This window comes from Ctenopharyngodon idella, chromosome 6 (assembly GCF_019924925.1).
Source record: "Ctenopharyngodon idella isolate HZGC_01 chromosome 6, HZGC01, whole genome shotgun sequence".
Lineage (NCBI taxonomy): Eukaryota > Metazoa > Chordata > Actinopteri > Cypriniformes > Xenocyprididae > Ctenopharyngodon > Ctenopharyngodon idella.
In genome coordinates, this window is record NC_067225.1 from 3,021,920 (window position 1) to 3,038,751 (window position 16,832).

The 16,832-nt window shown below is 39.1% G+C and overlaps 1 protein-coding gene across 3 annotated transcripts in view; it reads left to right on the forward strand.

Moving 5' to 3' along the window:
* Nucleotides 1-263: 263 nt before the first annotated feature.
* quo (quattro) overlaps nt 264-16,832 on the forward strand; it is a 49,188-nt gene continuing 32,619 nt past the window's right edge. For 2 of the 3 annotated variants that reach the window (XM_051897606.1, XM_051897607.1), the window contains exon 1: nt 265-597. In XM_051897606.1, the coding sequence (XP_051753566.1) occupies nt 595-597 (3 nt within the window). In that variant the 5' untranslated portion in view covers nt 265-594. Of the gene's footprint in view, nt 598-16,832 lie in introns of all 3 variants that reach the window. The other variant, XM_051897608.1, reaches the window with a different exon arrangement.

Below are 16,832 nucleotides of genomic sequence, written 5' to 3' on the forward strand. Positions count from 1 at the left end.
CTCTCTTTCTCTATTTCTGCTTCTCCCTCTCTCTCTGAAGTGTTTAAACGAGAAGAAACTTAACTGTACAAAGGAAATGAAAGAATTTAGGGAGGCTTTAGTGGTCTCTTTGTTTGACTGTGTGTGTGTGTGTGTGTGTGTGTGTGTGTGTGTGTGTGAAGGGAGGTCCTGATTTGCCACTGAGAAAAGTATGAAAAGCCTTCAGGGGGATTTCCTCTGAAAGAAAGACCTCCTCCTCTTCTCCGACCCTTTACTTGTGCTCTCTCTCTCTCTCTCTCCCTCTCTCTCTCTCAAACACTTTACGGTCAAGACAAAACAGGGCAGTGAGCCGACGACAGACCGTTTGACACTTTGCATTTCTCAGCAGACACCGTACTCTTGTACAAACTTGCAATAACTTACTAAACAATGGCTGTAATCCACTGTAGTCCAAATCTACCCCCCTTTCCAAACCGGACACCATGGAAGCACCTCTGGATGTAAGACTTCATGGGAATGCTGCCATTACATCTCCAGAACTAAACTGGGAATTTTTCTTTGTTGGGGAGACAGATTTTAGGATGACAACTCAGTAGCCGAGATTCTGTCGTCAAGATGGTAAATAAGACTCTTTCATTTCAGTTTTTATACACACTGTCTGTGTTGTTGTGCCACTGACCTACTGAACTGCTGATAACCGGAGTACTGAACTAGTAATAGCTGACTGGTATTGTGGGTGACATTTAGGGGCATTAACATTTACAGTATTTAGCATGGCTATAAGTTAACAAAATTAACTTTTCACACTAAGAAAATTATTTTGTTGCAAAAGCTTCTTTACCGAAATAACAGGGAACATTCTCAGAACTTTAGCTAAAGTTCAGGCAAGGTTATGAACAAAAAGTTATGAACAAATGTATGTTCTTCCAGTAACATTAATAGAATGTTCGTTCGGTCTTTAATAATTACCACAAAAACATTTATACATCATTTTTCCTAAAACATTTTAGTTGGATGTTTGTTTAGCATTTTTTTTAAATGTTACTACTTGTTTTAGAATGTTCAGAGAACGTTCAAATGTAACGTTCCCGTAATGTTTGCAAAATGATAAAATGGAATGTTCGCATAACCAAGAAAAAACATTTAAAAAACTGGACGTTTTGAACATTCAGAAATAACGTTTTCATACTTAATGGGAACGTTAGCAAACTGTTCCTTGAACTTATTCTTGGTAAGCTGAGTAGTTTTCAACAATTTCTTGAAGTTTGTCAACTAAAATTACTGATGATGAAATGAACATGCTGTTTCAACAATTAGTGTTAAAAAAAATATATCCTGGACTATAAAAGTTAAGCGAAAGAACTTGACCTGCATGCTTTAGTTTTCTAGCTTTCGTTTTCTTATTCATTTGATTCTAGCCTTGGTGTCACAATATCCAAGAATTCGAATTTATTTATTAATCGAATTCATCTTTCAGTTGTTATTTCCAGGTTTAAGTGAAACACGCACCAGATTGGCCTCAGTTTTTGCACTACACTGTGTGAGATCCTCAGCTTGATCTCTGACAGATCTACATGACCCAGTTTCCAGCACGTATTCAGCTGTCTCTATAGCGTTTGGTTTGTTATGCCTCTCTAAATGACTGATGGTGTTTGGCTGAGAGTTGAACAGCCTCCATAAGCTTTATGTTGTGTTTTATTTGAGTAAGGCATGTGTGTTTAATCTCTGATTCTCCAATAATTTACACAGTGACAGATACAGGAGACCAGAGCGAGGTGTGTTTTAAGGCAAAGTTTGTGGATTCACACATACCTTTGGAGTTCATGCCTACTAGAATATGAACCTGCTAAGCAGAAACCACTCTGCACTGCTTTAGATGATATCAGTTATATTCATCTGTCAGCTCACAATGTTCCGTCATGTAGTGATTTTCTGCTATTTGTGGTCATTACTCTGCCAAAAGCAACCATTATTACAGGCTTTCAGCTCCATTTATAACATAAAAACTGTTTCATGACTGACAACACTTTGAATGCTCCCCAAACTTTTGAACGGTTGTGTAGATGAAGTGTGAGTTGTGAAATTGTAAAAAAAATTGTGTTAATTACCAAAGAAAACCAAGTACACAGTCTTGTACCTTTGTCTTTTTTTGTTGACATTTATATACAGTATATTTTCAGGCTTCAAAACAAATACTGTAATGCTTTGATTAATGTAAGTGTGGGTTGGTTTGGTTGAAAGCTTAGAATTTTTCATTAAAGAAAGTTTTTGGAATAAATTAATAGGGGGAAAATACTTCCGGAACCATGACTGGTGAAAAAGTGTGTGTAGATAAAGTCACTAACCATTTATTTCATAGAAACATCAGTAAATGTCTCCCTAATTTTTGTTTGTGTGACCAGAGCAGTATTTTCTGGTTAGATTCAGATGATAATGACTACGCCACCCTGGGATTTGCACCCAAGGAAATACAATAAAAAGGGACACAGGTTTGGTGGTACAATGAAAGGACAGAGACATGTTGTCCAATTTAACAAAAGAAAAACTTTTATTAACAAAAAAAAGAAAAATAAATCAACCCAGAATCATCATAGTCATCATATACACACTAGCAAATTTAGTATAACAATAATATTAAAACTCACAAGATTAAAAGAACAATTCTCCATACATCTATATGCGAAGGCCAATCAAGTCACAATCAACGTTGAAAACTACAGAAAAGTTGAACCTTCCCCACCAAAAGATATGTATATCACCAAAAAGTTAATTACCAAAAAAAAGTTACAAGGCTTACCTTAGGGTTGGCAAACTAGCTGAAAGAAAGCATGCTCTCAACCACACGTGTGCAAAGCAAACAATAGGAAGAGATGCTCAAAACCTGGTGCTCCAAACTCACATCTGTGTGCTCCACCCAGGTGACTAGCCTACCAATGAAAAAGAAACTCATCCAATTAATATTAAACAATAACTAAATCATCCATACTCAAATCCACGGATCAACAAACATCAGGATGTTAGAAGGCCTTCACAAATGTTCCACTAAAAACACATAGAAAACGATAATTCAACTAAACAAAACAAGATCAAACCAAAAACATAGCATTGTGATAACCTTCCTACCTACAAGATTTCATTGAGCACTCGACACAACTCCCAAGAGACTTGACAGGAACGGCTACAGCGACAACTTCAAAGAAAAGAACAAACCAATACTATAAACACTAAATCGAGGGATACTGCTCAAACAAAACAAGATCAAACCAAAAACATAGCATTGCGATAGCCTCCCTACCTACAAGCTTTCATCGAGCACTCGACGCAGCTCCCAGGAGACTTGACAGGAACGGCTACAGCGACAATTTCAAAGAAAAGAACAAACCAATACTATAAACACTAAATCGAGGGATGCTGCTCATAACGTCATCCACCTACCTTAGCTACAGTGACACTGGAGACCGGAAGAGGGGCAAGCATGACAACACCTAATGCTTCCTGCTCACGTATTTAAATACACAGGCCCTTATTATCCCAATTACTCATTTACGATAAGGGATAAACAAATAAAGGGGAAAACTCACCCCATACTGCTACATTTGCCATAATTTTATGTCAAAGTAAACGGCGAGTGTGATAAATAAAATTCCCTCCTGTAAATTTTCACCTAATCACCCTTCTGTATACAATGCGCACAACAGATAGCTATAGCAACAGTGCATTTTTAAACGTTACAGTAAAACATGGGTTAAAATAAATACAAACATAGATGTGTTCATGTAACATTAGACGTATACATACAGAAGTGCTGGGACTTCCTGTGAGAGATGTTTTGAGCATTGAGAAGGCTGCTCACCTACACGCTTGTTTTCTTGTGCAGTGGTTAAACTGACCGTTTGACAGCTGCGCTCACTGCAAAACACCATTAGTCCAAACTCTCACATTCATACACATAAACAACAGTCATGCTGTACTCGGGCCCGTTAGCACCTCTCAGACACCTTGACAACGCAAAACACACACATGCCTGTCATGGGATTAGTGTTAAACATAGATTCCAGTGTTGTCTGCGACATTAAGTCTGTTCCAAAACTTGTGAAATGCTTTGCCGTCTACTTTCTACACTTTAAAAACTTTGCATTGATTTCAATTAAAAAACTTAAAAGGTACAATATGTAAGATTTTTGCATTAAAATATCCAAAAAAACAAAGGTTATAAATAGATATATTTTGTTGACTTGTGTACTTACATTATCCCAAATGTTTCCAACAATGTTTAAATCTAGAGAAATCGTCTCGATTACGCATGTAACCCTCGTTCCCTGAAGGAGTGAACGGAGATGTCACGTCGGATGACCAACGAATTGGGATCTCGCTAGAGAGACCAATCTACTTCGAGTGTAACTAAAACGAGCCAATGCACATTGGCATGCGATTATTGCATTCAGCTGCTCTGCCTCGCAGCGCGGGTATAAATGAGCAGCAGGTGCAAGCACATATCAGGTTTTCGCTGAGGAGCCAAGTCGAAGTTGGCGACCCGTGACGTCTCCGTTCCCTCCTTCAGGGGATGAAGGTTACATACGTAATCGAGACATTCCCTTTCAGTTGGTCACTCTCGACGTCACGTCGGATAAACAATGAATTGGGATCCCTACCAAAGGTGCTGCCGCCTTCAAGTGCTCTGCGTAAGACAGCTGGGCCCACTTGTAAATGGGACAGAGCTTACGCAGAGGAAAGAACATTGCCCACTCAGTGAACTTGGATAACACTGGGAAAGCGTACCCTTTCGAAGGAAAGACACGCTGCGGAGGCCACATCCTGCAGGAAGTCTAGTGGAGTAACACGTATGGACTAACCCAGTAGGGCTGTACTTCATACGGAGTGGCTTCACCTGGATTGGGAGGATACAACACATGACAGAGACGGCAAAGTGGACACTGCCAAGGGAAAGACATGGAGCTTCCGTTCAGGAGCTTACCATGGACATATGGAATCCCCTCAAGGTCGCACATATGGGCACCCAGCCTAGAACTGGTTCTCAAGGATACATCAGACGTAGGCCTGGCGCCAGACGCTCTGCCACACCCGGCTGCCGAAGGGTGATCGGAGGACTCAACAGGGTCTGCCTCGTAGGGACTCTCTGGAGAATAAAGCGCATGTATTAGCACAGCAAGCCAACACTAAGCTGGGGCCTCTCCGTGTCTCTGACCGGTTGAGGTGAGAACACAGGAGGAGACCGGCTCGACACGAAGGCTATAGAATCTAGCAAACGTGTTAGGTGTCGCCCAGCCCACAGCTCTACAGTGTCTGTCAGCGAGACGCCACGTGTCAGCGCCCAGGAGGATGCAACACTTCTAGCAGAGTGAGTTCGCAGCCTGAGTGGGCAGGGCACGCCTTGTGCTTGGAAAGCCAAGGCGATGGCATTCACTATCTTGTGGGCCATCCTCTGCTTTGACACAGCCTTTTACTTCTGCTGGCCTCCGTAACAGGCAAAGGGCTGGTCTGAGGTCCTAAGGCTTTGCGTCCGTTCCACATACATTTGTAATGCACGGACGGGACAGAGCAAAGCTAGGGCTGGGTCTGCCTCCTCCTCCTCTGTTACAGGTTTACTACCTGGTCTTTGAAAGGAGTGGTAGGAACCTTGGGCACATAGACAGGCCGGGGTTTCAGTACCATGTGGGAGGCGCCCTGGCCCGAACTCTAGGCACGATTCATCGACTGAAAAAGCCTGCAGGTCCCCTACCCTCTTGATACAGGCCAATGCAACCAGAAGCAAAGTCTTCTTGGTTAGAATCTTTAGATCAACTGACTGCAAAAGCTCAAATGGGACAATCTGAAATGCTCTGAGCACCAGAGTGTGGTCCCAAATCGGTATGGAGGGGGTTCGAGGAGGATTTAACCGTCTCGCCCCTCTAAGGAACCTGACGACCAGGTCGTGCTTCCCAACCGACTTGCCTCCTATGGGGTCGTGATAAGCAGAAATTGCAGCAGCATAGACTTTAAGGGTGGAGGGAGACAGCCTTCGCTCCAACCCATGCTGCAGGAAGGAAAGCACTGAACAAACACTTTCAGGGGTCTTCTCGGTGAGAAGAACATCATTCGACGAATAGGTTCCACTTCAGAGCATAAACTTGTCTCGTAGATGGTGCGCGTGCTGAAGTGATGGTGTTAAGTACCTCTTGGGGTAAGTCACCTAGAACCTCCGCGTCCCATCCAGGGGCCAGACATGGAGTTTCCAAAGGTCTGGGCACGGGTGTCACAGACGTGAAGCCAGTGCTGAAGCTGTCTCATATTAAGCGAAACGAGTGGTGTTATTGCTGCTGCCATATGCCCCAGGAGCCTCTGAAAGAATTTCAGTGGGACCGCCGTCCTGCCTTTGAATGTGTTCAAGCAGTTCAGCACAGACCAGGCACGTTCCTCTGTGAGGCATGCTGTCCGTTCGACCAAATCCAGCTCTATAACTAGAAAAGAGATCCTCTGCACTGGCAAGAGTTTGCTCTTTTCCCAGTTGACCTGAAGACCCAACTGGCTGAGGTGACTGAGCACCAGGTCCCTGTGTTCGCATATCCTGGGGACGGATGCACTCGAAGATGTGTTTCTGCATCAACATTTTGAACAGTAGCTTGTGTAAGGCTTGGTTCAAAACTCGCAGGTCCAAGATCGACCGTAACCCACCGCCTTTCTTGGGTACAATGAAGTAAGGGCTGTAGAACCCTGTCTTCATATCTTCTGGAACACCAAGGTGGACATTGTCTGGCCGAGGGCCTGCGCTGTGACTTTGATCACAGTTAGTCAACATGCACAGCTCAAACCCGGCTCAGAACTACCCTTGTGCATTTAAGAGTGCCTTGGCCTCAGATGCAGGTGAAAGTGAACTGTCACCCCACAGCCACCCGACCAGCGAGGGTAGTGAGAGAGGGGAAAACTTTTATGCAGATTTTGGCCCCATTGGCGTTCCATATTTTGGCACCAATATTGCTCCATACTGCCAAGTTTTCCATGCACATCTGGGAATGACCCAGGAAGCATGGCTGTCAACTCTGAATCTGAGTCAGCAAAAGCCCACACCAAAACAGTGGGAACCTCAGCGTCATCCTCATTTCCAGAGCATAACAGCCCTCTCTCCGATGCAGCGATCGACATCTGATCCTCAGCTGGAGCCCTGAATGAAACGCTAGTTTTCCCCATGAGAAGGACCAGCAATCCATCCTGAAGCTGCACAGCTTGCGATGCGCTAGAGTGGGAGGGGCCCTATAGGGTTGGTTCCCTGAAGGTGATGCCCTCCATACTCCTCAGGTCACCCAAGCTATTTCATCGAAGTAGACCTCTCCTAATGGCCACCAGGGAGGGTGCTACAATGGAAAATAGGCAGGGGCACACGACACGCAGAGAAGTGAGAAGCCTGTCCGAGTTTTGCCCGGCGGATAAGTTCTCACTGATCTCCTCGGTCTCCCAGAGTGTTGAGCAGGCTGTGCTTTTTCATACATGCGTTGGCTGGCCAATAGCAGAGGGGACTCAAGCTTTCCGGAGAAAAGAAGAGTCGACCGGCATGCCGACGTGGTTATGTTCTCATGCGAAAACATAAACCACCCACGAATACTGTCTCAGCACGCTTATGCCCAGGCATGCGAGACAGAAAACGACCGTATCCAGAAACACACAGGTTGAATGTCATCTTTAAAAAGAGACAAGCTCAGACCCGTGCAAGCTCTTCTAGGGAAATAAGGGATGCGTGGTGGATCGCAGAGCAGTGCAAGACGAGCATCTGTGGTTAAAAGTATATCAATTTTTATTTTTTTTAGAAAAAGAACAATTGTTTCGCTAGACAAGACCCTTATTCCTCGGCTGGGATCGTGTAGAGCGCTTTGAAGCTGCTCTGAAACTGCAATTTGGACCTTCAACCCGTTGTACCCCAGTGAAGTCCACTATATGGAGAAAAATCCTGGAATGTTTTCCTCAAAAATTTATTTTTGACTGAAGAAAGAAAGACATGAACATCTTGGGGGTGAGTAAATTATCAGGAAATTTTAATTCTGAAGTGAACTAATCCTTTAAATAGGGCACTGTTTGAGGGGACAGCCATTTGTAGTGGTGCCCGAAACCACAGTGGACGTTATCTAGTTTCCATAACAGAGTTCAAGATAAGTATTTTCATTACTACTGGAGCTGCCAGTTTGCTAAGTTTCAAATGATTATTAAATAGCAAGCACAAACTATGCAAAAGCGGTAGTTCTTCTGGCGCACTCAGTGTCCGAATTCACTCACTCGTTTTAATTTACTCCTTCAACTGGACTATATTAGTGGACTATTGTAGGGAATAGTGAATGAGGGTATAGGGGGTGATTTCGAACACAGCTCTGGTTTACATAGATCATCTTCTTTGCTTGTTTTTGGATCCGGAGATGCTGAACTATTTCAGAAGATCCGTAACAGCGCCCCCTACCGTTTAACAGAGAATACTGGATTTCTCTGTTTTTCCGGATTGCCGGAAAAACGTGTCAATGGTGGGGAAGCATTGTGTCAAATAGCAGAAAATCTTGTCAATGGCAGGAAAAGAGTTAATAGGGTTTTGACTATGGCTGGGCAATAAATCAACATAGTTTTTTTTTTTTTTTTTTTTTTTTCAATATTTAGCCTATACATGTATATTATCAGGTACATGTCACTATAAAGCCTGCATGTTCTGCATGTGAATAAGCAGTGAAGTTTCATCTACTAAACACAAGTTAAATACCAAAAAAATAGTTTGGTTTAACTTTGCATAGTAAAATGTACTTTTCAAAAAATAAATAAATAATAATGTTAATTTTAATTTCTTATATTATTAATATTATTATTATTATTATTATTATATTACCTTATTTGACAAAGAATAAAATGCAATGTTTTGTTGCACACTTATTGTTATTAAAAGATTGATTCATTTATTTTATGTATAAAAGTTAAAAGTTTTACAAATTAATTTAATTAGACACAATTTTGATCATCATGATAAATTTGTATTAAATAATAAAACAAAATTAAGAAACTTAAAACATTTTTCAAATCAATATTTTGTATTACTTTGTCGAGTTAACTGCGTTGCATTCTGGGATTGGTATATACAGATGTGATGCTGCCTTAGGATTTAGCAAAAGAATTTTGGAAATGCCTTCACATAAAGAGTGTGTCTATGGCATCCTAAAATACTGCCTATGTAGGGAGCTCACTAAGTTTTGGAACAAAGCCCCGGATTTGTTTTGGCATACTAAATAAGTCAGTGAGTTACAGCTGTTGAAACACTGTTGGTATGATGCCTTAAGGACAGAAACTGAAATAAAACTGAAAAAAGGAAATGGAAAAGGTTTTTTCCTATAGTAAACACAGCAAAGTTAGCATAGTATTTTACTGAGGGTAACCACCCAGAGTCTGATATGTCATAAAATATATTTTAAGGACTTTTTTTTTTTTTTTTTTTTTTTACAATCATTAACAAACTGGACTGAGATGTTTTGAGCATTTTTCCAAAAAAAAAAAAAGCTTGAGCTTCTGACCTCCTGACTTCCTGTCAAGCGCACAAAGAGAAATCTGATGATTTGCGTCTGTTTTCTATTAGCATGTTGTTCATCATCCAGATGTTCCCAGTCACATGGTGTCCCGGTGCCCTACAAAACATCTCGGAAAGAAAGGGATTTTCTGAACGGCACATAGACTGGATTGTCAGATTTATAGACCAGTCATTTTAAATCCAGATTTTTAGGGTATATCTGCCAAAACTGTGTCAATTCTTCCTTTCACGTTTCCACCTGACGCAATGCTCCAATTATTCTTAAGTTCAGGGATCCATAAGTGATCCGAGCAAGTCTAGAGCCGTGGTATGTTCATTCTCTTTTGTGTGTTTTGAATGGCTAATATTTATTTTGGAAACAGGTCCCAGGACCCTCAATCAAAATCCAATGAAATATGATATCCGGGATCATTTGGAGTCAGTTTTGCAGTCTTGGATCTCAGCGAGAAACCACAGAGCATTGCTTCATCAGCAGGGCATACTGGGGAGAAAGTCAATAAAATACACGAGCTGTAAAAATAAGTTGGCAGCTTGCAGAGACAGACGTGTTCGCAAGACCTGTGAAAGTCAGAGGTTTAATGTGTTCTGGAAATAAATGCACAAGTACTGCTAGAGTGTCTGTGGGAGATTTATTAAAGATAAACTGATATAAAAGAGAAGACAGGGAAGACAAAATAAGCAAAGACACAGCACGACAGAAAATCTACACTCATGTATTCGAGCTGTGTGTCGTGTGGCGTCAAAACTAAATACCATTATAATCAGTGAAGCTGTCTACACTGTGTCCACTGCATATTTATGCATTTGTATTTATCCCATTAAATGATTTTATTTAGTAATATCTGTAGGTCTGCAGTGCATTGATTGCAAAAGATGCAAAGAACTCAAGGCGATTTATTCTGAGCCAATAAGAAATACATTATGCAGGACAGCATGGTGCGAGCAATGCCAGCATCAATGGTTCGATTCCCAGGGAAAGCAAGAACTGATAAAATCTGCACCTTGAATGCAATGCAAGTTGCTTTGGATAAAAGCATCTGCTAAATTCATAAATGCAAATATATTTAAATTTGGTCTCTTACATTTAAATATTTTGTTTTATACATGTATACACAGATGTAGCAATACTAACTTTCAGAATTATTTCATTCTAAAACAACGCATGCAACGTAAATTCTAAATTAAACCAATGGATTTAATTTTAAAAAAGGATTTGTTCTGATTGAACTGCTATGCAATTTTGATGCTTCCAGTGTAGACCGGCTTATCGTTTGCATCCAGACACTGTGTTAGGGTGTTCTAAACTTGTTTTGATTACAGATTCCTCAATGTCTCTTTTTACTAAGTACTTTTACTAGTGAAAGCTGTCTACTACTGTAGTTAGACAATGACACAAGAGGAGAAGACTCTGTCTCACTGCGTTCCTTTAAGTATTTGTCCATCTGGAACCACCAAAAAAACACTGACAGAACAATACTTTTGTTTGTCTGCAGAGCATAGATTGCAAAAGATGCAAAGAATGCAAGAAATGTATGAAAGCAATTTATTCTGAGCCAAAAAGAAATGCATTATATAATGAGTGTGACCAAGAACATGCAAAGACACAAATTATATATTACATAAAAAGTGCTAGTGTGAAAGCAAAGTCTTAAAAACAAAAAACAAAATTAGAATCAAAATACCATAGAAGAACCACTTTGAATTCCACAAAAAAGAACATTAAAATCATGTTAATGTTAATCTCTAAAAACGCATTCAGAGGAAAATTACACACATCAGATAAGTACTCTATAAAGAAAAAATATGAAGTTGCTGCAAAGAACCAATGAAGAAACTTCATTTTGAAAGCTGTATTCAAACAAGTGAGTTAATGGAGGAGTAGCTTGTCAGATGTTGTAGGTGTTTATCTGGTGAGAGTGAGAAAGCTCCATTGTGCCAAACTCCCTTTGTAAGGAGTTAAACCACAGTGGCACAGAGACAAAGACAACACTGTCCTGAAGAGGGAGGAGAGGAGGAAGAGAAGGAGAGCTGCTGGGAGCAGGCTTGCAAGTTGCTGGAATTTGACAGCTGTAATGAGAGACTTTTCAAAGCTTACAGATGATGAAGAATCTTGTTCAGGTTAGATTAGTGTTCATCTCAAGAGTGAAGATAGACTTTCTAACTTCTACCACTTGTACTTTTAACATTCCCTAAAGTGATTACAGAGCTTGAAAAGAGGGTTTTAGAGGCTCTGAGTACATCTTTTGTCCCTTGCCAAATATACAAGTCAAGACTTATTTTTTGAGCAAAGCACGAATGTGTTTTCAAACAATGTATGGCACATTACTGGTACTATTCTGCTATTGCAATTTTTCTTCATATGAGTATTTCTTTAACTATGGACACTTTTGGTCCTGTGGACTTAAACTCCTCTTAAAACACATTTTTCAACTAATAATGTCCAAAAGTGAACATACATGCATCACAGGAGAATTCTGACATCATATTGTTTTTCAAAATTTCACCATTGTGTATATTTTAACACCAGGTTAGGCATGTATGCAGCTGTCGTGAGAGCATTAAATGAATTTTTGTGCCATGTCAACATGCATCCAGGCATGGGTGGGAGTGCTTGCTATATGTGGGTGTATATGGAGGAAATAGACTATATTATATATCGCAGTGTTTCATTCAATGTACTTTAAATGAAACACTGTAAAACTTAATTTGCAAATTTAGCAACCTTTTCTTGCTATTTTGAAGAATCACGTCTATTTAAAAAGGGTAAACTCAGTCTGTACATTTGCAGTTTGGGGATTCCACCAAAGTCCATGTCCTAAACCTGAAATTACAGTGGACAATAAAATGTTACCATGATACTGCCTCTAAGTTGATCAACATGATTAATGGCTAATTACAGTCAAAAATGTTCTCTGCACTTTGTGCGCACAAGTTCACCACCCCACGTATGCCTGAAACCTTGACACATACTTGTACGAAAGTTACAAACCTCCTACGGCCTGCACATGACTACATAAACAAACATTTTGCACATAGCACTTGTGCTTAAGAAGTACCACTCTTAAAGTAGTTTTTATAGCATTCTGTGATGGAAAGGACATTTTTAAACATTTTCTGAATAAAATTGCCAAAATAGGCTTGCTAATCAAATTTCACAGCATGCATTTTTGTATCCTAAATTAGGGGTGTGCGATACCACGATTTTTGATTGTGGTTGATTAAAATGTCTCCATGATCTGCTTTTGAATAAATATCGTAGTATTGTGCTACAGTGCATTCTATCAGTGGCAGTTCTGGCGCCTCCGTCCCAACATGCTGAACGACACAACACATATCACGTTAAAGCACAGGTATTTACACTCACATGACATTGCAGTTATTCACAATCACAAAAGTTTATTACTTGCATGCGTTTTAAAGCCTTGCTGGTTAAACATTTTATTTGCACACTGTTCTGACATGCTTTTCTGAGAGCGTACACCCGAAGTGTGTACTAAAAGCCTGTCAAACAGCATGTGAGTACTGATCTATGTTATCTTTTGCGTGTCATTGCGCTTATACTGTCAAATACACACAAGGTTTACATAAACACAGTCAATTATGATTAAGTGAAAGTAAACAGAAAAACGTTAGATCCGTGCATGTGGTCTTAAAGTGACAGCAGCCTAATAAACCTGCTTCCGCTTGTCATTAATGTTTATCAAACAACAAAAGAAAAACAGAAAATCACTTACTGCTCTTCAGTGAATAACTTCAGTAGCTTTAATAACAACCAGTGTATATATAATTTATACAGTGAAGTCTAGTGTTTTATTTTTACATTTGTTTATAAAATTTCTTTAAATACACCTACTGTGAAAAAATATAACACTGTTTATTTCATTTTTATAAAACGGATAGTTCTGGCCCTTGATTCTGATTGGTTGAGCCGCGTCCGAAGCCGTTGTAAAATTCCCGAAAACATACAGCTGACCGCATTACATAAGTATCGCTGCGCCACTGAATGTGTATGTTGCGGCGTCTGTCTTAGCAACCACTCTTAGCAACGTAAACATATGTTTGTTCTCTATTGATTTTGTTCATTGAAGCTTAGCCTACTGCATTATGTACAAGAGTATTGTGAGAGAGATATTGAGTGACCGAGTGTATTACCTGCATTCAAATTTAGCATTTTCCTTCAGGTCAGTCCTATGATCATAATAAAAAATCTGTTTGAATGTCCGCTGCGATCTTGTCCTTTTAACATTTTTTCCCGTGCCCTTCTGACACTCACAGCGCTAGTCAAAGCATTTGTCATTTGCGTCTTGTTCCGAGTTCACAAGTTTCAATATTTGCAAAACTTTGCGACTGAGTGACTCGCTCATAAAGACAGTCTTTGCTGCCATCTAATGGCGTAATGTAACTTCTGTTGCTGTTCACGGTCAGGAACTATTTTCCAGCAGAAGGAAGCCTTTTAATGATTTTACTTCATGAAAGTTGCATTGAGACATTTTTTTTTTGGCTTTAATATTTGTATTGTGCGGTAACTAGACATGTGCCGATATTCGGTAATGCGATATATCACGATAATGAATATGCACGATATTGTTATCATGGGCACATCAAAATACTGTAAATAATAATTTATTACCAATTATTAAAATTTTTATAATGCATTTAAGAATACTTTCCCCATTAACCGTATAAAATGCAGAACACCGCTGTATTCTGCGTCAATGGGACACACGCTCAGTTGTAAACAAGCCCAACGTGCATGACAAATAATTACTTGTTGAGCTCTTGTGTTGTTTAATTACAGATAGACTTATGCACTGCCAATTGACAAGGTGATTTTGCAACAGATATTTAGATTTAATTGAGAGTTGTCACAGCAAAACTGTACAGCTAAAATGTAGGTTCCTTGCAGGTGAGAAGACAGACAGAGCATTATTTATATAAAGTGCTTCAAAGTGTTTCTACACGCATGAAAAACTGACCCTATTAGCAGCTCCAGATATCAAATGAGCCAAAGTTCAGCCAAGGGCTTCGTCTAAGGGTTATATGTACAAAAACACTGAAAAATGCATTTGACAGTCTCCTGAATGCAAATACCAGACTACAGGAACAATGCCAGGCCCCAGATACCCTTCATTTGGGATCCTGAGGATTTGTTAAATGAAGTATGACTTGGACGTGTTTTGAACACCAAGGTGTGGATGAGAAACAGGAGAAGTAATGGGGGTAAACAGAATAATGGGCCAAAAGCCATGGCAAGACTGTGATCTCGATCACGTAGATGTGCACATTTCTACTGAAGAATAAAGGGAGAGGCTGGGAAAGAGGTTCGACATGCTCCCAGGTCGGACCACCCTGAACGAGACACTCGCATGGCCCAGACAAACTACTTTGGTTAACGATTAAACAAAAAGGCTATTGTGTCTTTCCACAATCATTCACAATTATTAATCATTAAACTTATCGTGGAAGGTCCTGTTCTAATTCTGTTTGAGATCATAAGATATACAGGGGAAGATGGGGCAAGATGCATCAGCCAATGTGTTATTAAGGGAAATAATCATTTGCTAAATTAGTTGCCATACCACAAAATGTAAAATTATTTACTACTGGGATAAGATGACTCACTACCTGGGGTATGAATGTTTAAATGGCTTTTGATATCACTCTTAATAACATTTAAAAAAAATTAAAGTGTCATTAATGTAAATGCTAAATCAACTCTATTTAAAATTGTGTTTTGACAATTTAGTTGAATATTTGAATAAGCGATGACAGAAAAAGCAGAATCCCAGTAAAAGTGATTCAGGTACATTTATTTTATATCTTCTAAATGGGCATATGAATATTTACATATTTAGTTGCCCATATTTTAATTGAAGATATGTCATATTAGCAACACTATGAATTCAAATTGAATGAAGGTTTTAAAGGGATAGTTCACCCAAACATGAAAATTCTGTCAACATTTACTCAACCTCTCAAGTTGTTCCAAACCTGTATGAGTTTCTTTCTTGTGCTGAACACAAAAGAAGACATTTTGAAGAATGTTGGTAACCAAACAATTTCTGGTCCCCTTTTACTTCCATAGTATTTTTTCCTATACTATGGAAGTCAATGGGGACCAGCAACAGTTTGGTTACCAACATTCTTTAAAATATCTTCCTTTTATCTTCAACAGAAGAAAGAACTTCATGCAGGTTTAGAACAACTTGAGGGTGAATAAATGATGACAGAACTTTCATTTTTGAGAGAACTATTCCTTTACTGAAAAGTGAAGATGTCTGAAATACCATGATAAGTGAAGATGTCTGAAATATCTAATTCATGGAATTATTGAATAATAACCTCATGAAATATAATAAGTGTTAAATTAAAAAATAAAAACATTAGTAACAATATGCCAAAATGTTTTATCACAAATCACTGAAAGAAAGTCTAGTGCAGATAAACATCAATCTATGCATACTTCATAGATGAGTACATGACAAACCAGACATCTGATGTCTGTATCATTCAACGACTAACACAGCAGAGCTCAAATTGGGGGTTTTCCGTTGATTCAACCAACTGCAGACTTGTCTGTAGCAAAAATGGTGTAGGATAAACTTCAAAAAGTTGAAGGCTTTCACTAACCCCAAGTTGAAGACAAATCACTAACCCCAAGTATGAATAATAATAATAATAATAATAATGCTGTCTTAGCCAGCATCACTTACTGTAACTACTGTCAGGCCCTTACATTATAATCATTGTTAATAAAAATAAATTGAAAACATAAACTGGAAAACTGAACTGAAATGCATTTTCGCTATTCCAAAACAAATTGAAATAAAATAAAAAATTGTCACAAATTAATGTTTTAGACAGTGATAAAGTACTAAAATAAAAACTAAAACTGACATAAGAAAACTAAACTAAAAAAAAGAAAAACAGAATCTAACAATGAGACTGAAGCTATTGAAAACTAAACTAAACTGAAAATAAATTGCATAAACTTAATTTAGATCTATACTAACCCTGGTCTGGTACGCTGTTATATAATCACTCAGACATTACTTTTTTTTTTTTTTTTTCATGAAAAGGAAGGCATTTGTTTATGTTTGTTCTTTCCTAAGCAGACATAAACTTCCTGTGTGAGATCACACTCAGGTCCTGTAATCATCTTAACCAGGAAGCCAGTAAGTCTGTTGAGCCAAAAGATTAATAGACTAAACACACAAATATCTTAACATGGCTAAAGCATGCATTTCTTCCCATGGTCAATCATTGCACTGAGCTGCATAAAAATTGTTTTACACATGCAGTTTAAGAG